General features: G+C 56.1%; 1 protein-coding gene and 1 long non-coding RNA gene across 3 annotated transcripts; both read left to right on the forward strand.

The window, feature by feature from the left end:
- Window positions 1–536: 536 nt before the first annotated feature.
- On the forward strand, window positions 537–3,976 carry LOC116183188 (uncharacterized). The gene is made up of 2 exons (XR_004147727.2): window positions 537–732; window positions 2,967–3,976. It is a non-coding gene; the product is annotated as an uncharacterized LOC116183188 (long non-coding RNA).
- Window positions 3,977–9,287: 5,311 nt separating this feature from the next.
- On the forward strand, window positions 9,288–24,965 carry ELP6 (elongator acetyltransferase complex subunit 6). 2 transcript variants are annotated; one of them, XM_021538985.3, is made up of 7 exons: window positions 9,288–9,371; window positions 13,035–13,113; window positions 14,656–14,726; window positions 20,163–20,290; window positions 21,069–21,255; window positions 22,672–22,818; window positions 23,326–24,965. In XM_021538985.3, the coding sequence occupies exons 1-7, from the start codon at window positions 9,318–9,320 to the stop codon at window positions 23,452–23,454; spliced, it is 795 nt and encodes a 264-aa protein (XP_021394660.2). In that variant the 5' UTR covers window positions 9,288–9,317; the 3' UTR covers window positions 23,455–24,965. The 2 variants fall into 2 exon arrangements, with proteins under 2 accessions (XP_021394660.2, XP_021394662.2); XM_021538987.3 differs by having other exon boundaries at window positions 23,359–24,965.
- Window positions 24,966–25,610: the final 645 nt, after the last annotated feature.

The following is a 25,610-nucleotide window of genomic DNA, read 5'->3' on the forward strand; positions in this document are numbered from 1 at the left end:
CTGATCCACCAAAGGAGACCCAGCTCACCACCCCAGGTCCTGATCCACCAAAGGAGACCCAGCTCACCACCCCAGGTCCTGATCCACCAAAGGAGGCCCAGCTCACCACCCAGGGTCACCATTCACCAAAGGAGACCCAGCTCACCACCCAGGGTCCTGATCCACCAAAGGAGACCCAGCTCACCACCCCAGGTCCTGATCCACCAAACGAGGTCCAGTTCACCACCCCAGGTCCTGATCCACCAAACGAGGTCCAGCTCACCACCCAGGGTCCCGATCCACCAAACGAGGTCCAGCTCACCACCCAGGTCCTGATCTACCAAAGGAGGTCCAGCTCACCAACCCAGGTCCCGATGCACCAAAGGAGACCCAGCTCACCACCCCGGGTCCTGATCCACCAAACGAGGCCCAGCTCACCACCCCGGGTCCTGATCCACCAAACGAGGCCCAGCTCACCACCCCGGGTCCTGATCCATGGACCAAGAGCTCACATTCATGGTCTGAGGGCAGGTTCACCTGGAACTGAGAGTTGGCTGAGTCCTCACTGCCAAAAGTCCCAACTCACCAACCAAATCTGGATTCATAACCAAGTGTTCTGAGTCACCGTGCTGCTCAGGAGCATGAAGGGCTGGAGGAGGGGGTGGCAGCAGCTCGGTGGTCCCCGTCAGCCCCCACGCACCCCAAGCTGTGCCCCACACCTTCAGCACAGGACGTTCTCCGTTGGGATTACAGGTGCGTCTGTCCCTCCCTGAGGTGCCAGGAGCTGGCAGTGCCATGCTGTCCCTTGTCCCCATCTAGACACCTCCGAGGACATTTCCTTGCCCGAGGGCTGGCTCCACAGCCTTTCCCTTGGAGGAATTTTTGGAAGATGAGGCAGGCTGTGTCCCTTCCCCTGCCTGGTGCTTCTGTCCCCCGTCTTCCAGCGTGGCATGGTCTGGCTCTGCTCGCCGGTGGCTCCAGTCACACAGAGCTACAGTGGTGGGATGGATCCCAGCCTGGCTGTCCCAGCTCCCAGGAGAAGGAGGATCAGGCCTGAGGAACCAATCCCAAACTCTTCTGGAGCATCCCTGGGAGCTGCTCTGCTGACCCCAGCACAGGAGCGTTGTGTGCTGAGCCCTGGGGTGCTTCCCAGTGAGCCAGAGGTTTGGGAGGGGACGTGTCCTGTAGGTGACTGTGGGGAGCTCCTGGGAGCAGCCTGGGGACATCCCGGTGTCCCAGCAGCGCTGGGAGGGACCTGGTGGGATTTGTGCAGATGGGATCCCAGCGCTGGGAAACACCAAACACCAGTCACCATGAGCCACAGCCTGGCTGCAGCCGGGAGCGGTTCCAGTGCTAAACCCTCTCCGTGCTGGATTTAAAGGGAGGAGAAAAGCAAAATCCTCTTAACTCGGTGAACTGTAAAATGCCCAGTGTGGGAACGAGGAGCTGGGCATGCGCCCGCTGACGCCAGCGAGGGCTGGGCCAGCAGCTGCTCTGCCACTGGGATGACTGACTGGTGCCACTGGGATGACTGACTGGTGCCACTGGGAGGGGGACGGAGCGGGCACTGCCAGCCACCAGCACCAGAGACTGCCTTGGAACACGAAGGCAGCAGGAAAAGTGGCCAAGGCTGAGCGCGGGGCAGCCAAGCTCACAGCCCTCACGGAGGGCTGTGGGAGAGAAGGGAAAAATAAAGACAAGGGATGCTGAGAGGTTTGCAGAAGTGGGAGCGGGATCTGGTGGGAGGCAGGTTTAGGAGTGAAAGGAGTAAAGGAAGCTGGCGGGACTTGAAAGGAACGCTGCGAGCAGCACACACAGGAATTCCCAATAGGAAACGTAGCAGGAACCAGCCTGGCTGCATCACAAGCTCCTCACTGACCTCAGGCTCCAGGAAAAGGTTTATGGGAGGTGGGAACTAGGTCAGCTTACTAAGGACAGTTACAAGGGGAGCATAAGCATGTGGGGAGACATCAGAAAGGCCAAATTGAGATGGAAATTGGGAGGAATCATTAAGGAGAAGAAGAAAAGGCTCCATCAGCAGGAGGAGAATGAGCAAGGCAGCGTTGGTCTGGACCCAGGGAAGGAGGAAGGCGGCTGGCGAAGGAGGCTGGGAATTCAGCAGGATCACTGGCATGTTTTAAACCTCTTCAACCCCCAACCTTCAGAGGTGCCAAGTGCCAGCAGATGCCCACCACAATAATGAGGTGCCCTGCTGCTGCCGAGAGAGCGGCAACCGAAAAATGGGAATATTGAACAGCACAGCCAGACTGCTTCTGACCCTCAAAACTCATCCTGGGCTGCTTGGGAAACCAGTTAGAGCCAACTGGGAGCTATTGGGCAGAAACCAGTTAGAGCCAACTGGGAGATGTTGGGCAGAAACCAGTTAGAGCCAACTGGGAGCTGTTTGGTAAAAACCAGTTAGAGCCAACTGGGAAATGATTGGTAAAAACCAGTTAGAGCCAACTGGGAGCTGTTTGGTAGAAACCAGTTAGAGCCAACTGGGAGCTGTTTGGTGGCACAAGGGAGGGCTGAGGGTTTCCAAGAGCCAGTCCAGTTTGGGGCGTGTCACGTATGGAAAGATGGGATGGAAGCCACAGGAGAAGGTCCAGGAGAAGCAAGAAGAGAGATCCAGCAAGGAGGGGTGGGCAGTGGGAGAACAGGAGAGCCAGGGAGATGTGGGAACAGTGTCTGAGGACCCCACAGCTCCTGGCAGGAGAGGACAGCCAGCGGGGTCGGGCTCTGCGCCCAGGGAACAGGGACAGGACGAGGGAGAAGGGCCTCAAGCTGTGCCAGTGGTTCAGGGTGAATTTTGGGCAAATCCCTTCATGGAAAGGGTGTCCAGCCCTGGCACAGCTGCTCAGAGAAGCTCTGGCTGCCCCTGGATCCCTGGAGGTGCCCAAGGCCAGGCTGGATGGGGCTGGGAGCAGCCTGGGACAGTGGAAGGTGTCCCCAGGATGGGATGATCCTTAAGGTCCCTTCCCACCCAGCCCACTCCAGAACTCTGAGATTCAATCTGTGTGTGCAATCTGCATCTCTGAAAGGAGCCTGGAGCCATCCTGCAGGAGCACCCAGGAGTCTCCATCACCTTTTGCTGGGAGCTACAGAAATGCAGCGTGAAAATGCAGCTGTGGTGGCAGAGCTGAGAACTTCACGTGGAGGCACGAGCCGGCAGATGGGAGGATCTGGTGGGCTGAGGAGCACGGCAAAGCAGCGAGACAGCACTGCCTGCCACAGCAGGCAAGAGCAGTCCAACCTGGGGGGGTTGCTGGAAAAGAGGAGATTTCAGGAAGGATTCGGGAGAAAAGGCAGAGATTGTTGCTGTAGTGCTGGAACTCAAAATGTCCCTCAGACATTTTTAGAGGTTCCAGGCCTTGGTCAGACGCATTTGAGACCCTGGCAGGCAGCTGCAAACAGCTGGGATTTTGGGTTTGAGCCATGGGATGAGTTACCAACTTTGGAGGTGGAACAAGCACTCACAAAAGGTTAGATGGGATAGTAAAAGTAGTTACAAAACAGAGGGAAATTTTTTTAGTATTGTACAGGGGGGTTTTAACACCTGTCCAGGGGGTTTTTACTTTGTCCATGGGGGTCAGAAGTTCTAAGATGGAGGAAAGTGGGCTGATCCTGTTCTTCCTCCCTCTTCTTCCTCACCTCCATGTTCTTGGTGATGTTGGCACTCACAGATTGGTTTAGAGTAGAAAAGCACTTTGTAATATAGGCAGTAGGTATTGGGGGAAAACTATAAACATGTAATATGTAATATATCATATAAAAGAGAACAGCAGCCCTGGGCAGGGGAGAGGAGGAGGAGAAGGAGGAGGAGAAGAAGAAGAAGAAGAAGAAGAAAAATAAGAAGAAAGAAGAAGAAAAAGACAGCAGACAGAGAGGATGTCAGGGTGTGTGTGTGCCTCTGCCCGAGCTGTGAGCAAACCACAGCAGCTCAAGGAGAAAATCTTTCAGATAACTCACAATAAACTGCCTTGAGGCTGAATGACAAGAGGCTGCAGAGTTTTTCTTTGGAAGCTCGGCTTGGAGGAGAGACTTTTCCAGCACACGAGACCCCAGAGCAAGGCCAGGGTTCTCCCCAGCCAGGAGCAATGGGCAGAAGCAGCACGGACAAGGACGCCTGGGGGACACGGGGACACAGCGTGGGAACCAAGGGGGGCTGGGAAGGAATGCCAGGAGAGGCTTTTTGGGAGCAGGCTGGACCAGCATCTGCCAGGGAAGGTTGAAGCTGAGCGGATTTTGTTGGTGGCAGGTGTTGCTTCGTCTCAGCAGCCTTTCGAAGCCCCTGTGGCCTCATGCTCAGTGATCCTGCTTTTCTTCCATCAGAAATGTCAGCCCAGCCCTTCCCTCCCCCTGCCAGGGCGTGCAGAGCAGGTTGATCAGCTCAGCCCTCGTCATTCTTTCCAACATTTCTCAGTTGCTCCTTTCACCAGAGATATGTTTGTTTATATGGATAAAAGCAAGCAAAAAGTAAGATTTACAATGGGGAAAAATAAGCATAAATTTCCTCTATTTTTCTTGTATTTTCCCGTTGTATCAGTCTCCCATGAAACCTTCCAGCACGAGGAATACCACGAGGTGAGAAGAACTCCATCCTGAAGATTTGGCCTCGGGCGAGCAGTAGAAGGAGAAGGTAAAGGAGGGAGCCAGGAACTGATGCTGCTCCGTGGTTTGGAATCTTTTTAAGGGCAGCTCAGGTGTCCTGGCCATTTTGCCATGCCCTAAGGATCTAAATCCATATTTATTTTCCTTGTCCCGCCCTTTGTGCTTTGTCCCTGCGGCCCGACCCGAACCATTCCGTGATGTGCAGAGTTTGTAAAAACCTGGGGGATTTGGCAGCACTTTTCCCAGCCCAGCCAAGCCAAAGCAGAGGGGAAGGTCCAAAAGAGACCGGTTTTCCCTGAGTTTTCCCCGAGAGAAGGGCTCTGGGAAGGCAGGAGGGCTGGAGGCTGCCTGCCCCACCGATCCTTGCCTGCCTGAGCAATTCTTTTCCAACTCTGGCTCCTGCATTTCTGCAGAGAAATCCAGCACCTGCTTCAGCTCATCCATTATTCCTTCCAGCTGCTCTTTGCCGTCAGGGCGGGCATTGAGGAGGAGGGATTTTTCATTGAGGAGGAGGGATTTATCCCAGAACTGTCCCGTTCTTTTCTTCCCTGGCCATTGACCCGGCCAACATCTGCTCCTGTTAACCCCCGCTGGCCCCGCAGCTCTGGTGATCCTTTATGACTCCAGAGCTCTTGGCATTGTGTCAGCAACAGCCGAGGTGTCCCGGGAGAAGAAAAACCTCCTTTTGCTGGGGTGGGATGGGATTTGTGCGCTGAAATCCATCCTGGATAGCTCAGCAATAAGCAACAACCACGGGAGGTGAATCCGAGTGTTTTCTCCCTAAAAATAATTTTTCACACACTCACCTCGTGAAACCTGGTGGGTTCAGCTCCCCTTCCCTGCCAGGCTCTTGGGAATCGCCTCAAACACTGCAAGATTAATTGGTTTTATCTGTTCTGATGGGGGATTTTTTTCTACTTTTAGGCATGAATTGCTTTTCACCCACTGCTCTGCCACGGGGGCTTCATTGGAAGCAGTGTGGATACCTATGGATCCCATATGGCTCCTCTGGGAAAGAGCTCCATGATAAATACTGGAAATAGGCACGGAGCAGATGGGAGGGAAGGGGCACCAGTTCCAAGAGCAAAATCCTCGCTGCCTTCGCACGGTAACAAGTCCTGGGATGTGGGAAGGAATATATTAGGAAGGACAAGAGGTGTTTTGAGAGATGCAGCTGCACTTTGCATGAGGTTCTGGTCCCCTTCCCACCGTGGAGAGAAAAAGAGAGGATTTGCTGTTGGATTTCCAAGGCATTTGGGCTCTGCGGCTCCTGAGGAGCCGGGAGGGAAGTGCCACAGGGAGGGAGACGTGACCGGGCAGACAAAGGAGCTGAGCGGGGCTGCCTCGCATACAAATGCAGCCAGGAGGGAGAACCTCCAGGGCACCTCCGGGGCACCTCCGGGGCACCTCCAGAGGACATCCAGAGCCCCTCCAGAACCCCTCCAGAGCCTTTCCAGGGCACCTCCAGGACACCTCCAGAGAACCTCCAGGGCACCTCCAGGGCACCTCCGGGGCACCTGCAGGAGCTGCCCTGGCCCAGGGAGCCCCTGGCTGGTGGAATTGGCTCTCACAAGCCCAGGGAGCCCCTGGCTGGTGGAATTGGCTCTCACAAGCCCAGGGAGCCCCTGGCTGGTGGAATTGGCTCTCACAAGCCCAGGGAGCCCCTGGCTGGTGGAATTGGCTCTCACAAGCCCAGGGAGCCCCTTGGCCACTGGAATTGGCTCTCACAAGCCCAGGGAGCCCCTTGGCCACTGGAATTGGCTCTCACAAGCCCAGGGAGGCCCTGGCTGGTGGAATTGGCTCTCACAAGCCCAGAGAGCCCCTTGGCCACCAGAATTGGCTCTCACAAGCCTGGGGAGCCCCTTGGCCACCGGAATTGGCTCTCACAAGTCCAGGGAGCCCCTTGGCCAGTGGAATTGGCTCTCACAAGCCCAGGGAGCCGGGCCAGGCTCTCTCCTGCAGGAATTCCGCTCCAGCACGGGGCAGGGAGCATCTCGGAGCTCCGGGGAGCGGAGCGGGGCTCCCAGCCCCCCGGGAGGCTGGGGGAACAAAGCAGAGCGAGCCGGGCTCTGAGAGAAGCCTTCAGCCCCAGCTTTGGCAGGACGGGGGGCATCCAAGGGAAGCGGCTGCGGATCCGGCAGCAGCGGGCTCCGGGGCACGCCGGGGACCCGGGCCGGGCTGGAGAGCAGCATGGGGAATTTCAGAGGTAAAACACACGCAGAAATCGGGAATGAGGGCAGAAGAGCGGCCGCAGGGCCTCAGCCAAACCCTCACCCTGTCCATCTTCCCTACAGGAATCCATCTGTGGGAAGGCGAGGGAATGCCGAGGGAACGCCAAAGGAACGCCGAGGGAACGCCGAGGGAACGCCGAGGGAACACTGAGGGAACACTGAGGGAACGCCGAGGGAACCCCTCTCTCATTCCCACTGCTCTCTTCCCAGGGAGCTGCAGCTCAGGGCTTCCCCAGATGTCCACAGCCCTGTCCCCTTCTCCCGTGGCAGCCCGCTCCCGAGCCCACGCAGTGCCCGGCAGCGATGCCCGGCGGCTCCGCGGAGCTGAACCCCGGCAGCACCTCCATCCCCCGTTCCTGGCTCTGACCACCCCGTGGGATGCCCCTGATGCCCACAGCCCAGCATCCTGGCCTCCAGTGGTGGCTGAGCACCTCCCAGGTCCCAAAATCCTCACTCCAACCCCCCTGGCACATCCCTGGCTCCAGAATCCTCACTCCAACTCCCCTGGCACATCCCTGGCTCCAGGATCCTCACTCCAACCCCCCTGGCACATCCCTGGCTCCAGAATCCTCTCTCCAATCACCCTGGTACATCCCTGGCTCCAGAATCCTCACTCCAACCCCCCTGGCACATCCCTGGCTCCAGAATCCTCACTCCAACTCCCCTGGCACATCCTGGGCCCCAAATCCTCACTCCAACTCCCCTAGCACCTCCCGGGCCCCAAGATCCTCACTCCAATCCCCCTGGCACATCCCTGGCTCCAGAATCCTCACTCCAATCCCCCTGGCACATCCCTGGCTCCAGGATCCTCACTCCAATCTCCCTGGCACATCCCTGGCTCCAGGATCCTCTCTCCAGTCCCAGCATATCTCTCAGCAGGGCAATCCCTCCTTCCATGATGAAACTCGTGATGAAAGGTTACAAAAGCTTTGCTGGAGCAAATGGAAAGGTGAATGAAGTGTGAAACAACTCAAATTCATGCTCGGAGGCAAAAAATGGCACCAAAAAAATGTGGATTTTGGTGGTTATGGGCTGTAAATTTGCTGTTACTGCAGATTATTTTTAGGTGCTCAGTGGATGTGCTGATAAGAAAAGAGGAAACAGTGAGAGAGTAACAGACCCCTCGCAAATGCCCCAAATAATGTCCCAGAGTGTCCCAGAGGGATCCAATCTGCCACAGGAGCGCGGGGGTGAGGAAAGGGGCAGGGGGCACCCTGCGACCAGGGCTCGGGGCTGGGGTGGGCATCCAGCCTCGTTAATTAACGATGGGATGGGGATCCAGCCCCATTAATTAACAATGGGATGGGGATCCAGAGCCAGCGTGGCCTTCGTGGGCAACGGGGTGGAGATCCAGCCTCGTTAATTAACGATGGGATGGGGATCCAGCCATGGGAAGTAACAATGGGATGGGGATCCAGTCTCATTAACTAATGATGGGATGGGGATCCAGTCCCATGAACCAACAATGGGATGGGGATCCAGCCTCGTTAACTAACGATGGGATGGGGATCCAGCCCTGTTAATTATGATGGGATGGGGATCCAGCCCCATGAACTAATGACGGGATGGGGATCCAGTTCCATTAATTATGATGGGATAAGGATCCAGCCCAATGAACTAACGCTGGGATGGTGATCCAACCCCATTAATTAATTACCTGATGAGGATCCAGTCCCATTTAGCACTTTAATTAACCACACGGGTGAGGATCCAGCCACTTTAATTGGCAGTGGGACGCGGGCCCAGCCGCATTATTGGGTGCTCCTGCCCCGCTAATTGCTGATCCAACCCCATTAATTACCGATCCAGCCCCGTTAATTACTGATCCAGCCCTGTTAATTACTGATCCAGCCCCATTAATTACCCATGCAGCCCCGTTAATTACCAATCCAGCCCCGTTAATTATCGATCCAGCCCCATTAATTACCAATCCAGCCCTGTTATTTGCCCATCCAGCACCGTTAATTACTGATCCAGCCTCGCTAATTCCCCATTCAGCCCCATTAATTACCAATCCAGCCCCATTAATTACCAATCCAGCCCTGTTATTTGCCCATCCAGCACCGTTAATTACTGATCCAGCCTCGCTAATTCCCCATTCAGCCCCATTAATTACCAATCCAGCCCCATTAATTACCAAATTCAACCCTGTTATTTGCCCATCCAGCCCCGGTAATTAGCGATCCAGCCTCGCTAATTCCCCATTCAGCCCCATTAATTACCGATCCAACCCCATTAATTACCAATCCAGCCCTGTTATTTGCCCATCCAGCCCCGTTAATTACCGATCCAGCCCTGCTAATTCCCCGTCCAGCCCCGTTAATTACCGATCCAACCCCATTAATTAATGAATCCAGCCCGTTAATTGCCCTGCCGGCCGGCTCCCAGGGGCGGCAGTGGCCGCACCCCGCCATCGGGGGGCGCCACCGGGGGCGCCCCGCGCGGCGCATGCGCGGCCCGGCGCTGCCCGCCCCGCGGCCCCTCAGCGGCGCCGCCATGTTGGCGGAGCTGAACGAGCTGCTCGGGGCCGCCCCGGAGCGCCCGGACGCGGTGAGAGGGCGCTGAGAAGGCGCTGAGAAGGCGCCGAGAGGGCGGGAGGGACGGGCCGGCAGCGGCCGGGCACGCTGGGAGGGGCACGGCCTTCGCAGGCGGAGGTGGCGGCCGCGGCCGGTCGCAGGGCTGAGCCGCTTTCGGCCCTTCCACCCTCCGTTCCCGGCTGCCGCCGCCTCTCACGGCGCTGGCTCCCGCACCCGCCGCATGGAAGCGGCCGAGCTCCGTTCCCGCCGTGTGTCTGTGCTCCCGTGCGGGGAATAAGCACAGAACTGGGCGTTAAACCCGCTGGCGGGCGCTGCTCCGGACCGGGAGCTGATCTAGCGATGCTTGTCACTTAGGGCACTAAATGAACCGATGTCGCTTTTGCAGGGAGGTTTTGTGATAATGAAGTCACGCAGGAGCTAAACAGCCCCGCTGTCTGTGAGGGCTGCGCAGGTGAAGTGTCAGTCACGGAATCGCAGAGTGGTTTGGGCTGGAAGGAGCCTTGGAGCACATCCAGTCCTGCCTCCTGTCCTGTGCGGGGACGCCTTCCTCCATCCCGGGCTGCTGCAAGCCTCCCCAGCCTGCCCCTGGGTGCTTCAGGGATCCAGGGGCAGCCACAGCTGCCCTGCGAATTCTATTCTAGGGCTGGTCCACCTTCCCAGCCAGGAATTCCCAATTCCCAATCTCCCACCCATCCCTGCCCTCTGGCAGTGGGAACCATTCCCTGTGTCCTGTCCCTCCATCCCTTGTCCCCAGTCCCTCTCCAGCTCTCCTGGAGCTCCTTCAGGCCCTGCCACGGGCTCTGAGCTCTCCCTGGATCTTCTCCTCTCCAGGTGAACATCCCCAGCTCTCCCAGCCCTGGAGCAGCTTGTCTGTTTTCCATCCCTCAATCTCCCATCCTTTGCTCATTCTGGGGTTTGTCCTGACCCTTGCACTTGGCCTTGTTGAACCTCATGGCTCCAAGATGCCATGGACCCACTCTGTCAGCTTCTGCAGGTCCCTCTGGGTGCCCCATCCCGTCCCTCTGGTGTGTGATCACACCAGCAGCTTGCTGTCATCAATTATTAATAAATCATCCATGTGCTGCATGTTACTCCGTGTTTTTCCTGCAGTCACGAGCTTAGATAATAAAAGCAAGCTTGGGGTGATAATTTGTAAGTCTGGGTTTTCCCCTTTGTCTCCAGTTTCCCCCTTGCCCTACTACCAGCTTGTGATGGGAGTAGGGGAAGTTTCTCCTTCATCTGGAAGGTCATTCCTTGTCAGGCTGGCTGGAGTGGGGCAGTGCTGGTCTGATGGGCAAGCAGTGCTGAGGGGAATTTGGGATGGTGCCCCTGGGCTCAACGCAGACCAGGTGGAGGTGTTGGCTGAGGCTCGGTGGTAGTAAAGGACAGTGACTGTGCAGAGTTCCAAAGTGCTGTAGTTCCTGTGGTTGGTGTTGGGTTTTTAATGCATGTGAAGTACTAAGGGAGAAGTGCTCAGTGGAGTTTGTGCTCTAAGGTGTGTTTGGTGGTGGAGCTCTGGGCTGAACAGCAATATGGTCATCCACGAGCTTGGTTCTGAGGCAAGGAGCTCACCTTGGTGTAAGCAGGAAATTCCACAGAGCGAAAGCCCAAGATCTGGCCTCGGGATGCTGCGTTTGGACGTGGCAGCCAGAGCAGGAGCTGACCAAGGCCTGGCTGTGTGAGGAATTCCCCCGGATCGAGCTGGCCTCGGGATGCTGGGTTTGGATTTGGCAGCCAGAGCAGGAGCTGACCAAGGCCTGGCTGAGGAATTCCCCCGGATCGAGCTGGCCCTTCCCCTCCCGGCTCACACTGCGGGTTCCGCTCCGTCCGGCGTCACAGCAGCGTGGCCCGAGTGGGGGACTGCCCTCTGCGATACTCGTGGTGCTGACTCTGGTTTACTCGGTAGTGAACCATGAGCAGGTGTGTGTGCAAGTCCTGCTCAGCGATGCCTGTGCAGCGCCAGGCCCTGGAGCGCGCTGGGATCCCCGCCTGGCCCCCAGCCCTGCTGTCACCGTCCCGGCCCTTTGCAGACCTGCCTTTGCCCTCCCGATCCCGCAGCCCCACGGTGGCCCTGCCGCTCCCCGAGCTGACAGGCGCTGTCCCCGCGGGGCTGCCAGGAGCCGGTGCGGCTCTGGGTGTGGCTGCTGTGTCACCCTGGCGTTGTGACACCAGGTCCTAACAAGTAGCTGCAGCTTCTGCCTCGCAGCCTGCAGGTGTTGAGCGTGTGAGGGCAGAGCACGGACAGACGGGCTGGGCTTCACGGAGGAGAAGCTGCAGGAGGGCTTTGCCTTTGGAAGGGCAGGAGTGACAAATCCCACCGTGCCAGCGCAGCCTCCGGGAGCCGGCTGGCAGGGAGGGCAGCGCTCGGCCTGCTCTTCCCGGGCTCTGGTGGGGAGGAGTTGCAGAGGATAAAGCCCTGAACGTCTGGGTTTGTGCTGTTTGAGCACAAATCTCCTCCATGGAGGGCACGTCTTGGGGCAGTGTCCCTGTCACTGCAGTGGCCATTGAGGCATAAGCCTTTTTTGGGGAGAAGAGCCCTCACTCCGGCTGAGGGATAGCAGCTTCCCTGCCCCGGCCTCTGCTTTGCATTCCCTGCAGTCACGTTCCGTGTTTGCCGTTGCATTCACTCTGCTTCAGGCTTTAGGCACCGGGGAGTTTGTTCTGCTGGCTGGCTTGGGAATTGCCTCTGCAGAGAGGGCTTGTTGCTGTGAAAGGCTTTTTTGTGTTCTGGGAGTAGAAAAACCTCCCACTTTGATAAGTTCTTTGTGTTTCCAAGCAGCTCATCTATGATTTGTATTGATTAAAGAAACATCCTGACTAAGATTTTCATGGAAACAAACACCTTGATGAGGCTGGGGCTGATAATGAGTGTGCACTAATGAACAGAATTAATTTTCTGCCTGATCAAAACAAGGTTTATACCTTGTGCTACAGAATTTAGGTGATAAGGTTTTCTACCCCGAAGGTGGCACACTGGAAGTAAACCTGGAAGGGAGGCCAGGGAGGGCTGTTTGGGCACAGGAGGAGCAGCAGCCCTAGGGGTGCTGACATTTGAAACACACTGGCAGTGCTGGCTGTGGCAGGGGGAGAATGGGCTGGGAACGGAGGGAGCAAGTGGCTGTTGTTCCCCTGCCACTGGGAGAAGAAAGATGCCTGTGAATTGGAGGAGAGGACACAAAGCTGGGAGGTGGAATCTGCCCAGAACCCCCTTGATGGTGTCCAGCACCAGAGGCTCCGGCTGTGGTGGCACTGGGGACACCGTGCTGCACGTCCCTTGTTGCCAGGGGAGGGGGTGGCACCTGCTGGGCACAGAGCTGGGCATCCAGCTGGCCTTGCAGTTGAGCACAAGGGTTTTTAGCTGGGGGGCATGTGGGGACGTGGTTCAGTGGTGAGCTCGGCAGTGCTGGGTCAGTGGTTGAGCTGGATTAATGGCTGGGCTTGATGGGCTCACAGGGCTTTTGCAGCCCTAGGGATGCTGTGGTTCAGATGCCTCCCCGTGGGCTGTGTCTGGAGGAAGTGCTGGCTTCCCTTTGTAAACAGGCAGCTGGAGCTCTGTTTGTCCACTTCTTCCTCTGAGTAGCACCTGCAGAATTCCTGCAGCTTGAGCCAACATCTTGTCTACCAAGAGCAGTTGGTGCCTTCACCTTACTCTGTTATTTTGCTTCTTGTCTTCCAGGGTAAATTCACACTGCTGCGAGACACCCGGACAGATGGCAGCTTCCTGGTGCACCACTTCCTCTCCTTCTACCTCAGAGGTGGGTCAGCAGCAGCACTCCCTGGGGCAGGGACACCTCAGGGCTTCCCTCCATGAGCAAAGGGCAGTTCTGCAGAGTGTGAGTTATCCTTGGATAAACACAAGGCTTTGAGGTTAGGATTAATGGATCCCGGTCCTGACTTGTTCCTGGGACTCCTCTGTATCCTTGGGTACATCCCATAATTCTGTGCCGTGTTTCATCATAGATTGTGGGGATGGTTGTAAATCACACAGGCTCTGACAGGAAGGTGTTCACTGCAATTCCCTCACTGCGGCCATTTTATGATGTAATTACACATCTCAGGACCAATTAGCAACAGATAAGCTCAGAGTGAGTCAAGAAACAAACAGAGCCTGGCAAGGTGGCTGATTACTTTTCTGGGAGCAGTTTCCCCTGTGAGTAACCTCCTGGCCCCTGCAGGGCAAGCGCTGGACTCAGGGACTCCTCCAGCTTTCTGCTGGCACAGCCACCAGCCCAGCAACCTGAAAGGGAGCTCAGAGTGCTGGGCAGGCCATGGGATGAGGACACTGTGCCCCCAGAGCTGCCACTGCCTCAAATGGGGCTTCACCCTGCTTTGAAATAGTTTTTACTTAATGGAACAGAGGGAAACGAAAGGAAATCCCATGGAAAGTGGGTTGGTAACAGTGTGAATTGTTCAAAGAGACACTGCCTCAGGCTCTGCGGATGTCCTGCCCCACAGCAGCGCCCTGGGTGTTGGCACTGCCCCACAGCAGTGTCCTGGGCATTGGTGGTGCCCCACAGCAGTGTTCTGGGTGTTGGCACTGCCCCACAGCAGTGCCCTGGGAGCTGCTTTCCAGAGCTGCCTGTGTGCCTGGGAGAAGCCTTCCATCCCTGGTGGGTGGGCAGCCCTGTGGGACATGAATGTGTCTCAGGACAGGTGTGCTGGCTGTCACCTGCCCCTCTCCAGCCCAGGACCTGGGTGCAGTTATTCCCTGTTTGCAGCACCCCCGTGTTGTCCATGTGGTGCCCAAAAGCTTTGGGACATCTGAAGGTTCATCTGGGGCCATTGATTTGTTCTACTTGAAATCCACGTCCAACAAACATGGTTATGTTCATACCCAAACTGTGTTCCAAAATCACTTTTTATTTAGGTCTCTGACACAATTCCCTGTTCTGTGTTTTCCAGTCAAGGTCATTTGCCCTGTGAGAGCCAAAATGGGAATTTTTGGTATGTCTGTGGTTTCACTAGTTCAGTGTCACAGCTGGCCCTTGGCCTCCTTACTGTAACACCAGCAAACAGGATCAGGAGATGCCAGGCTGGCCTGGCACAAGACAGAAAAGGAGCCTTATACTTTTTAAAGTCAACTCTTTCCTTCTTTCCCTCTCTTTTTAAATAACACTTTCACTAATTCAGATATCCTTTAGAGGGGTAAGAACTGAAAGCAAAGAAGGGTTTGTGTAGACCTGCATCACTTCAAGGTCTTTCCAGACAGCTCTGTGGCCTGGCTGCTGTGATTTATGAGCTCTGATAATGTCAGCTGCAAAGTGGAACTGCTAATGTGTGCTTTTGTCCCTCCCCAGCTGGCTGCAAGGTTTGCTTTGTGGCCCTGCTCCAGTCCTTCAGCCACTACAACATCGTGGCGCAGAAGCTGGTGAGTCTCTTGGCAGAGGTTCATTATTACGGGTCCAGGTGGTTTCTGTTGGGTGGGAAAGAATGGGAATGGGGAGCAGGAATTGTGCGTGAGCAAATGTTTCCAGGTCTTGGTGGGGACGGTCAGGATTGGTGCTCCTGTGATGGGGATAAAGAGCATTTTGGGGCAAAAACCTGGCTGTGAGGAGCCCCACAGGCTCTGCCCTGCCAAGAGCTGGATTGCTGCTTGCCTTGTGCTCAGAAGTGTTTTCTGGGGATCAGTGTTCCCCAAACAGACACAGACTGGTAGGTGGAGGTTCCTTAATCCCCTGGAGAGGAAAATGCTGTGGTGTCAGTGTTCCCAGGACCCCTGCAGCCCTGCTCCTGAGGTGGCTTTGTCCCCTGTCCCCTGGTTCCTGTTGGGATGGAGGGCTGAGTCGCGAGGACACCTGTGTGCCTCCTTTGGCCTCTGGACTGAGCCATCCTTTTAGCTCTGTGAGGAGCCACAGGTAAGTTCCTGGGGATTTCCTTCCCACGGTGAGTTGGACAAGGATTATGTGTACTCTGAAATGAGGAAACAGAGACAAAGCAGGCAGGGTAATTCTGCATGTCAGCATATTGTCTGAGCTCCAAATTGCTTCGCTCAGCTCTTTGTACAACACTGCAAGGTGAAATGCTCCAGGTGGGAAGTGCAGGTGACCTTCCAGGGCTGAAGGGATGAGGGCTTGCAGTGCTCCTCCCTCCTCTGGTTCTGATAAGAATCCAGCAGCACTGCTGCTCATAAAGACTCCCAGGTGTTGAGGAACCAGGTATTGTATTCCCCACTGTAAACATGGTGCTGCTAAACAACTGTATTTTATTTTCTGCTCAGTTTTTACCTTTTGAAAGGAGATCAGTGGCCCGGGGTACATACAGTGGGCTGAGCAAATAAAGTGTTTCCCCAGGGAGCTGTAGCTCAAGGTGTTATCCCCCTGCAGAGCAGATCACCCCCCAGGAGCACAGAGCTGTCCTGGCCTTTGTGGTGCAGAGAGGAGGAAATCGTGGAGGGAACTTGCTGAGTGGGGCAGGAAATGGGGCACAGCAACTGGTGTGGGGAGGAAGGGCAGCTGTTAAATACGGGATCCTTGCCTGCTCCTCGAGCCGGCGTGTTTCCTAATGCCAGATTTCCCGGTGTTCGCTTAAGGGGAGCTGCTGACATCTCCCTGCCTGGGAGGCTGAGGAGGCAGAGGGCACGAGGATTAGCTGGAGCCACGTGCGATGCAAATGGGGGCGATCTGCTGTCTGATACTTGAACAAAAGGTGGCTGCCACAAAGGAGGTGATAAGTATGGCTCAGAGAAGCGCTGAGCTGCTTTCAGCTCTGAGTCACTCTTGCATTGCAGCTTCTTAGGTGCCCCTGTGGTCCTTGCTGTGAATTCTTCTCAAGCTCTGAGGAGCTGGAGGTTGCAACATCAGTTATTTATATCCAACTTTCCATCACATCTCTTTGCTTTAATCCTTTGCGCAGAAGAATACGTCAGGCTCAGAAAAGGTGGTTTTTGGCTGGGTAGTTTTCACTCTTAAATTTGCTTAAGAACTTGCTGCTGTAGGTCTTTACTGGAGAGCAGTAATGGTGTGGCCACAGGCTCAGGGCAGTGTCCATCCCCTGTGCTGGCACTGCTGAGACACCTCCAGTCCTGGGGGCAATTTTGTGGTCCCCAGGAACAGGACAGAGTGTGTCCAGGGAAGGGAATGGAGCCCCAGGAGGGGCTGAGGGAGCTGGAAAGGGGCTCAGCCTGGAGAAGAAGAGGCTCACGGGGGACCTTGTGGCTTTGCACAACTCCTGACAGGAGGGGACAGCCAGGTGAGCTCAGGCTCTGCTCCCAGGGAGCAGGGACCTCAAGGGTTGCAAGAGGAGGTTCAGGTTGGATATTGGGAAAATTCCTTCCCCAAAAGGATTGTCCAGCCCTAGAACAGCTGCCCAGGGCCATGGTGGAGTCCCCATTGGTGAAGGGATTTAAAATCCCTGTGGAGGTGGCACTTGGAGACCTGGGATAGTGGTGGCCTTGGCAGTGCTGGGGAAATGGCTGGACTGGATGGACTCAGAGGACTTTTCCAGCCTCAGTGATCCTGCAACTGTGATTATGCCTGCACTTGGAAGAGCTTCAGAACTGAGCAATGCCCCAGTTTCTGTTGGGAGCAGGGCAGTCCCAGGCCCAGGAGGAGGCTCCTGGAGTCAGGGTGGATTGTGCAGTTACACTTGTAGCACTGGTGTGTGGTGATAAAGTGAGTATTTATACACAGCTGAAGTGATGTTTCCAGGGACTTGCTGCTTTCTCAGTGTACCAGGTGTTACAAGTCCCAAACCACTTCCTTATGTGTTAGCTAAATGCAGGGATGTATCTTTACTTGCAGGCAAAAAACTTCCCTGGCTGTTTTTGTGCCTGTGTCCCCTTTCCCTGAGGACCCACACTTCATGTTAAGGCACTGTCAATGTTATTGGCCCTGACCTTGCAGAGAACATGCAGGGCTATACCAGGACAAACAGCAGCAGGGCACCCTGCCAGATTGGTGTTCCCACCCTCACTTGGACAAAGTTTGTTTTACAGAGAAACCAGATTTGTCCCCATTTGGTGCCCATCTCCTGTCCCCTGCTCTGAGCTCACAGCTTGGAGGACGTGGTGTGGCCTGATTAGTGATGGCCACACTTTGTCCCACAGCTGTGTTTGCTGATGAGCTCATTCCCCTGCTTTGCTCACCATCCTTCTGTCCCTCAGATATTTTGCTTTCCCGTAGGGAGCTTTGAGGGGTGGCACTGCTGGCAGGCCGGGGGGCACCACGCCCCAGCAGCTCCCCAGAGGGACAGGAGCAGCTGAGCTGCTGCTGCAGGAGCACTCCTGGGCTGGGTCGATGGCTGACAGCATGCCAGAGATAATGTCCTGTGCTCCAGGCTAATGGAGCGGGATGCTGGCTCACAGTGAAAGCTTTCAGGCTGTTTGGGTGCTGGGCAGTGCCCTGGTTCTGCTGTGGGGATATCAGTCCTGTCTGTACACTCAGAAAGCTGTCACTGGCCATTTTCAGCACTTATCCCACTTTTCCAAGCTGTCTGATGCTTCCTGTGCTGCTTCCACAGGTCCCACTTGGTGGGCTGCCAGCAGGGAGACAGGCAGAGGTTTGCTGTGACAGATGACTGCAGTGGATGAGTTTAGGCTTCTCTGGGACCTGTTCCCCTGCTGGAAAATGAAGCTGGACTTGCTGAGTTCATGCCATGGCACTGAGGGGGCTGAATTCTTGGTCTGGCACACAGGCACCCTGTCCCTGGCTGCTGTGGCCCTTCTCTGTCTCTGTCTCTGGCTGTCACAGCACTGAGTTCCTTTTGGAAGGAGGGGACACTTGCAGATCTGAGCGTTTGTGTGTGCAGGAAGGAATGGCTGAAGCAAAGGTAAAATCAGTTGCTGAATTATTGATATTAATAGTGAATTTAGTCACAATATTTCTGCAAGTTCCCAGTGCTATGGACTGCAGAAATCCTTGAGGGATTGAGGTTGTGAGGCTTCTGTGCAGCCCAGCCCTTCTTTATGGCATGGCAGGTATTTATTTGCTGGCTGTTCCCTGCTCCTCACCTGCCACATGAAGGTGGTTCTGTCCTTGGCTAGGAAGTTTTCCATGGTGTGTGCTCAGAATTGCCCAATAATGCTGCTATTTCTGAAGCTGTTACTGAGGGGTAGTGCCCAAAAAAATCTATTGCTTTATAGGGGGAGTCTGAAGAGGGAGTGAGCATTCAGGCATACGTTCCTTCCCAGCTGAGCAGAAGGAAAATAGAGGAAGCATTCTTCTCAGGCAGCAGGATTCCCAGGCTCGGGAGTTCAAGCAGCTTCCATTTAAAGAAGGGAACAGATGCCAGCAGATGGGAGTTTGGTCAGGCCTCAGATTATTATTAATATCCGTGTTACAAAGTGATAGTGCTGCAAAATTGAGCCTAGGAAGATAATCATGGAATAGTTTGGGTTGGAAGACGCCTGAAAAGGTCACCTAGTCCAATCCTGCAGGAGATAATTGTACTGCACATGGTCATGGAATCATTGAGGTTGGCGAGCCCTCAAGGACCCTTGCATCCACCTGTCCCCCAGCACTGTTAAGGCCACCACTAACCCAAGTGCCACATCCACAAGGCTTTTAAATCCCCCCAGGGATGGTGACTCCTGCACTGCCCTAGGCAGCCCCTTCCAATGCCTGAGAATAAACTGTGGAGAGCGAGAAGATCCCCTCTGAGCCTCCTCTTGTCCAGCCCCTCCAGCTCAGAGCCTCAGAACCAGGTGGATCTGCTGCTCTGCCTCTCTGGGGACCTGGCTCTGTGCTCTCTGCGCTTATCTTGCCCCCCGAGGCTTGCTGAACTTGGGGATTTGGTCAAAATTTAGGAGTCGCCTTCCTCACGGGAGTCAGGATGAACATCTTTACATTATCTTTGCTATAACGAGCGAGGAGCTTTTGGAATGCTGAGGCAGTGGTGGGGCTGTGTTTGGGAGAATTGCGAGGAAAGGGCTCCTTGACAGGGCTTGGAGCAACCTCGTCCAGTGGAAGGTGTCCCTGCAGAGGGATGGCACTGGATGATCTTTAAACATCCCTCCAACCCAAGCCTTTCTAGAATTCTGTGATCTCCAGCTGGAGTCTTCTCCATGTCTGCTGCAGCTGTGGGACTGCTCCATTGGAGCTGGACATTCCCAGCATGTGGAGCTGGACATTCCCAGAATGTGGAACTGGACATTCCCAGCACGTGGAGCAGGACATTCCCAGCACGTGGCCTCAGCACCAGGCAGGGCTACAAGCCAGCTGAGTTTGAGTCTGAGTCGCAGCCCCAGGCGTTTGTCGTGGTCCTCCTCCTCCTCCTCCTCCTTCTCCTCCAGGTGGAGTCAGGGCTGCTTCCCGTGGGAGCCCTGGCTGCTCTCTCCCAGGTGTTGTGCAAGTGTCAGGATGCCAAGCCCACGGTGCTCTCTGGATCCAAGCCGTGCCAGGCTCAGCTGCGTGGGCTGTGCCAGGAGCCCTCATTGCCACAGTCATGATCTGGAGATAATGAAAAACAAAAGCTTTCACCACCCAGGGAGGGAGGTGCAGGAATTGCTCACAGCAGGCCTTTGGAGAAGCCTGGGCCATTCTCTCCCTGCCTCTGCATACCAGGCTGGCTTCCCAGAAGGAATTCCAGGATGTTTGAGCCCCCAAATCACAGTGTGTTTTTGTTATTTGTGTTTTGTTATTTGTGTTTTGGTTTCCTAGCAAAGTATGGAAGAGTGAATATGCCACCAGCGACCGTAACAGAAGTGCCCATTTCATCCCTGAAGCACTGACATTATCAGCACATTTAGATAAGATTCTATTCAATAAGAATGAAAGTTTGGTCGTTGACCCACGTGGTTCTGTGTGCACCGTTTTCCATAAGTGTTCACTTTGAAACCTGATGTTTTCCTCTGTTTTTCCTCTCTCAGGGAGTCAATCTGGCAGCTGCCAAGGAGCAGGGACAGCTTGTCTTCCTGGAGGGCCTCCAGTCCTGCCTTGACCTCCTGTTTGGGGAGGAGGAGCAGCCAGGACAGCCCAATCCTCTGCAGTTTGTGAGGTGAGCTCGAGCATGGAGTGTTCCCCTCACATCTGCTGCCCCAAGAACACCACCTGAGGCTCCTGCTGTCCTCTGTGCTCCCCTCCAAGGCCCAAGGGCTCAGCTGGACACCAAGTGAAGGGAAATGCCAGCATTGTGCACATCTCTCTTAAGTGTCCTGGCCTGTCCCTCGCTGCTGCTCAGGGGGGAATCCTGTCCCCCTTTCCAGAATTTCAGGGGAACTTCGCCATCCTCATTGCCAAGCATGTCACAGGTCTAGAAGAGCATTCATTTCAGCACTCCACACATTTGTGTCAAACAAAACCCCAGCTAAGTGGTTTTATTCCCTTTTTGATATTTTTTGAGTTTTATTATTTTCTAAGAGAACAGTACTGCTTTATCTGTGCTGGCTTTTGCATTTATTCTCACGTCATTTTCTCCATGTTCCCTGGGAAGCTCGGCAGAGGCCAAACACTTCCCCAGCAGTGTCCAGGGCCAGGTTGGACAGGGCTTGGAACAGCCTGGGATAGTGGAAGGCGTCCATGCCATGGCAGAGAGGTGGCACTGGATGGGCTTTGAGTTTCCTTCCCACCCAAACCATTCCACAACCCCTGGAGCAGGGCAGGAGGGTTTCACACACGCAGGTATAAAGGAGCAGGGGCTGAAGGGCAGTGATGTGCTGACTGTCACAGCAGTGGGGACAGCGGGGAGGGACAGGCCGGTGATCCCCACTCTGGGTCAGTGGGTGAGGAGGGGGACACGCAGTGCCAGTCGCTGACACCTCCTTCGTGTGTTCCAGCGGGAGCACCCCTGAGCTGCGAGCCCTGTTTGACTTTGTGCGGGTGTCCCTGAGTGCTGCTGATTCCTGGAAAGGCCCCGTGCTGCTGGTGGATGACCTCAGTGTCCTGCTGAGCCTGGGGGCTGCACCCGTGGCCGTGCTGGACTTCATCCACTACTGCCGAGTGTACGTGTGCTGCCAGCTGAAGGTACTGCTCCCCGGGCTCTGGCTGTGCACAGAGCCTCCAGCACAGCCTGCCTTCATTTCTCTTCCCCTCTCACCATGCTGAGGTGTTTGAAAGGCTGTGGCTGTCCATGGCTCTGGGGTGTGGGTCCCTGAGTACCTGTGCAGGCTCCTGTTCAGCTGGATTCCTGTGAGATGCTGCCCAGAGAAGGGTTCTGTGCTTCTCTGATGTATGAACGGGGATTTGAGATGTAAAACGGTGGGTTTTGGAGCTCCTGGCTCTGCAAAGATCCTGACTCACAGCCCTGTGTGGGAAGGCAGGGGTGGAAGGGGGTCGTGTGAGGGGCTGGTGAGTCTCACAGGGGACAGAAGTGAAGGGCCCTTCAGGGGCACACCAGCTCCTCCTCCCACACCCTCCAGCGTGGCTGTTCTCCAAGGTGGGGTGATGGCCTACAGAGATCTGCCAGCGAGGTGGGGACTCCTGAGAGCAGCACAGCCAGAAGTGCTCGCAGTCACATCCAAACTGCCATCACAGGCAGCGTTCCCCCCCTGGGCACTTCCCTGCAGGAGTGAGGAATGAGCCAATGGTGTTGGCTGTTGTCACCCTGCAGCCCTGCACTTCACACGGCGTGGGGTGTTGGGCTGTACGTGCTGACAGGGGATGATCTGCTTGCAGAGAATATTTACCTCCAAAGAGCTAAAAAAGATGATAAACCATGCTAACACTGTGCTATTTCTGTCTGAGGTGTTCTGAAGCTTTCAAGTACATTTTAATTGATTGAAAATTTGTGTTAAGTCACTGGTGACTTGCATGGGCTGAGGCAGTCTCTTGAGGTGGATGTTAATAGAGTCGGTGTGTTGGGGAGGTGTTTGCTCCCTGTCAGAGCTGTGAGGGTGTGAGCATTGCTGCAGCCCTTTGGCCACCTCTTTATTTACCTGCTCTGAATTCAGTTAGTGCCATCTGCCCAGCCTGACAGACTGGTTCAGCCGCTGTCTCCTCACAAAGGCCAGAGGTATTTTTAGACCTCATGCTACATGTATGTGCATGTACACAACGTGCAGTGAGCTCTTCAGTGTTTGTATGTCATAAAATAGCCTGTGTTGGAAGGGACCATAAAGATCATGTGTGCTGTGGGCAGGGACATCTCTGGTTTGGGCCCAAAGCTGGAGGCAGCTCTGTGGGGGGGTCTCATCTGAGTGGGGCAGAATTCCCCCTCCTCTGCTGCCCACACTGGGGATTAACCAGGGTATGGGGGGTTTCTGGCTGGGCATGTCCAACCTCTCCACTAGCAGCTGCTGGATATTTTCCCAGTGGAATTCAGACCAAGCTGGAGCTTAGATGAGGTGTTTGTGAAAGCTCCTGTTGCCACCCCCCTCCATCCTTCCCCTAAAGGATTAGACCCAGCCGGGGGCTCATCCCTGCCTGCTGCTCCCGTTCCAGGGGAACGTCGTGGTGCTGGTTCACAGCAACGAGGATTCAGAAGATGAGGAGAATGAACTGGTTGTGAACTCCCTGTGTCATCACAGCGACCTCATCCTGTGGGCAGAGGGGCTGGCCACCGGCTTCTGCAAGGATGTTCACGGGCAGGTGAGGCACAGCAGAGCGTGGCCAGGTGGCAAGTGTCCCTGCCACCTACAACACTGCAGGCCCCGGGCTTGTGGGAGACAGCCCAGGCTGCAGTGTGCTTAAGGAGTAATCCCGTGGGCACCAGGGTGTGCTGGAGCACCCTGCTGTCGCTCTGCTTCTGTGGGGATATTCAGGGACATCCTACCACCTGGGACTCCCCACCTGTGGAAGCTTTCCAGGGTTTATACAGCAGTGCAGGCTTCTCCCACCCCAGGGTGAGGGAAAACTTTCCTGGGATGTTTCCCCAAACGGTGCATCTGAGCCTGTGGTGATCTCTGCAGGGCCGGGAGGGTGCTGATGCTTGTGTGATCCCTCATCAGGGGCTGCCACCAAGGGCTCAGGGACAGGGAGTTGCCAACACATTATTTATCAGTGCCGTCCCTTCCCTGCAGACCAGCCAGAGGCATGGGGGACAAGGATGCTCTGGGCAGCCACGGGGACAGTGTTCCTATTCCTTTCCCTCTGCAGATTAAGATAATCAAGAGATTGTCCTTGCGGCAGGCGGCGGAGCAGGATCTGGTGCAGACCTACCAGTACAAGATCCAGGACAGGAACGTCTCCTTTTTCGCGCCGGGGCTGTCGGCTGCGGTCCTGTGACACTGTGACCGTGCGGAGCCCGGGAGTGGCAATCCCTGCCTCTGCAAAAGCACCACCAGCACCTCTCAGGAGCAGCACAGCAAACTGACCCTGGAGGGACGCTCAGACACACCTGGAAGTGCTGCCAGCGTGGGATCAGCCTGCCTGGGCCCTGCTGCATCCCTTTGTTCTCCCACCCCATTCCCAACACGCTCAGGCCAAGGAAGGGAGCAAGAACTTGCAAGAATGGCCCTTAGAGCATGTAAATACAGGCAGGGGTGCCCTGCAGGCTGGGTGTGCCTCGCCTCACCTTTTCCGGTGGTTGGGCACAGCATGGCAGTGCCAGGCACTGCAGGGAGGGAGCACCCCCTCCCTGCCGCTGGCACGGGAGGAGATGACACAGAGCGGGTGGAGCAGGGACGGTCCGGGAGCCTGGCGCAATCCTCTCCTCGCTCCCAGCTCTGGCTGGCAGAGATCTGCCCAGCTTCCACGCAGGTGGTAAATCCACAGCTCCGTGTATAGCCCTCACCTGGCTGTGCTGGGACCTGGGTGCTGCTCTGCTTTATCCCCTGTGGCTTCCCAAGCTCATCCTGCTGGGCCTTGTGGTTAGATAAACCCCTCTGGGAGCCTTGTCTCAGCCACTGCTTCCTCATCCCAAACCCTGACTAGCAATTACATGACCTGCCTGTGCTGAAGCGGGTTTTTTATTAATAATCCGCAATTTTAGTGAGATAAGGGTACAGGGATTGAGTAACCACGGATCTCTGGGTGGGAACTGCTCCCCACCTGATCCTTGGCAGGGAGCAGGAATGGGCATCTCCCAAGGCTGGATGAGTACAGGGCCTTCCCCATGGCCACGGGGGCAATCCTGGGAGCAGAGCTCTGGCTTGGAGGTCTCCTGGTAGCTTCTCCTGCTGGGATATCGCATTTATCCTGGGAGATCAAAACATCCCACACACTTGTGAGAGTCCAGAGCAGCCTGCCAGGTCCTTGCAGCTCCAGAGCTGGGATAGCAACTCTGGCAGTGGGACACATTCCTGATTTTCCACTTAGACTCAGTGACCCATCCCATGCTGGTTTGGGAAAGTGCCCTTTGCCTTAGAGTTTTGGGAGCCATGGCAAGCTCAGGGCTGTGGCTGCTGATCAGTGGAGCCAGGCAGGTTCCAGGAGTTGTGGCAAAGCCACATGCAGGGAGGGGAGCCAGGCCGTGTGTGTGCTACGGGATCACTCGTCCCTGGTGTCCCCTGGGTTCTCCGTGCTCTGCTGTGGCAGTGCCCAGTGCCATTGCTGCTGTCCCAGCGTGCTGGCAGTGCCCAGGGGGCAGTGCACTGCCACAGTCTGCAAAGGGAGGATGAGAGGAGCGGTAGCAGCAGCTCAAAGTGCATCTGTGACGGGCACAGAATGGTGTGTAATTGGGGTAACATCTGTATGGTTATCCTTGGAGAGATCCCAAAGCCTGGCTCCCAGGCTCTGCCTCCCTCTTTTGAAACCAGCAGGGTCATCGTGTGACATCATGGCTGTGTGACATCATCGCTGCTGGCTTCTGCCTGCTTCTTCTGCCCTTAACCGGTGCCTGTATCCAGGAAACGGGCTGAGGAGCCTCGGAGCCTCGGCCTGACCCGCCACATCCCTGCAGGGGGTGTTCCTGGCATCCGAGCCCTTTGGGACGAGCCTCTGCCTGCGCTGTGCAGCGCTGCGAGCTCGGACAGGGCCCTGAGACCTGCGGGGGCTGCCGAGTCGAGGCCCAAAGCCAGGCCAGCCCAGCGTCCTGCTGTGGCCTTGGCCGTCGGGACACGACGGGGCGGCTGCGCGGAGCCGAGGCCACCGGCGCGGCCGTGACCCAGCCGGGGCCTCGCTGTGGGGCTGGCGCTGCGGGGACTGGATGTCAGGAGTGGTGCCATCGGTGGCAGCACGGGGTGGCCTTGCCCGGGGTCAGCCGCCAGCTGCGTGCTCAGGGCCGGGTTTGTTGGTGTGCCAGCCCGAGCTTGGGCAACGCTGAGAAACCGGGTGGGACTTGGCCTGAGGGCTCAGCTCGGAGGGACCTGCAAGCAGGGGAGGCCCCACCGAGGCTGGGGCTGGCGGTCAGGGGTGCAGGGCCCTGCGAGAAGGGGATGTGTTATATTGGGAAAGCGGCAGGCAGCAGGGACTGCTGCTCTGACAGCTGCCAGAAGGGCTCT

The sequence above is a fragment of the Lonchura striata genome, chromosome 1 (assembly GCF_046129695.1).
Source record: "Lonchura striata isolate bLonStr1 chromosome 1, bLonStr1.mat, whole genome shotgun sequence".
NCBI classification, from domain to species: Eukaryota; Metazoa; Chordata; class Aves; order Passeriformes; family Estrildidae; genus Lonchura; species Lonchura striata.

Bases quoted from the DNA above. Each gene is read 5' to 3' on its own strand.
- ELP6 (XM_021538985.3), top strand. From the start codon at position 9,318: ATGTTGGCGGAGCTGAACGAGCTGCTCGGGGCCGCCCCGGAGCGCCCG. The intron at 9,372-13,034 runs GTGAGAGGGCGC...CTTGTCTTCCAG, and splicing joins CCCCGGAGCGCCCGGACGCG to GGTAAATTCACACTGCTGCG. The intron at 13,114-14,655 runs GTGGGTCAGCAG...GTCCCTCCCCAG, and splicing joins CCTCTCCTTCTACCTCAGAG to CTGGCTGCAAGGTTTGCTTT.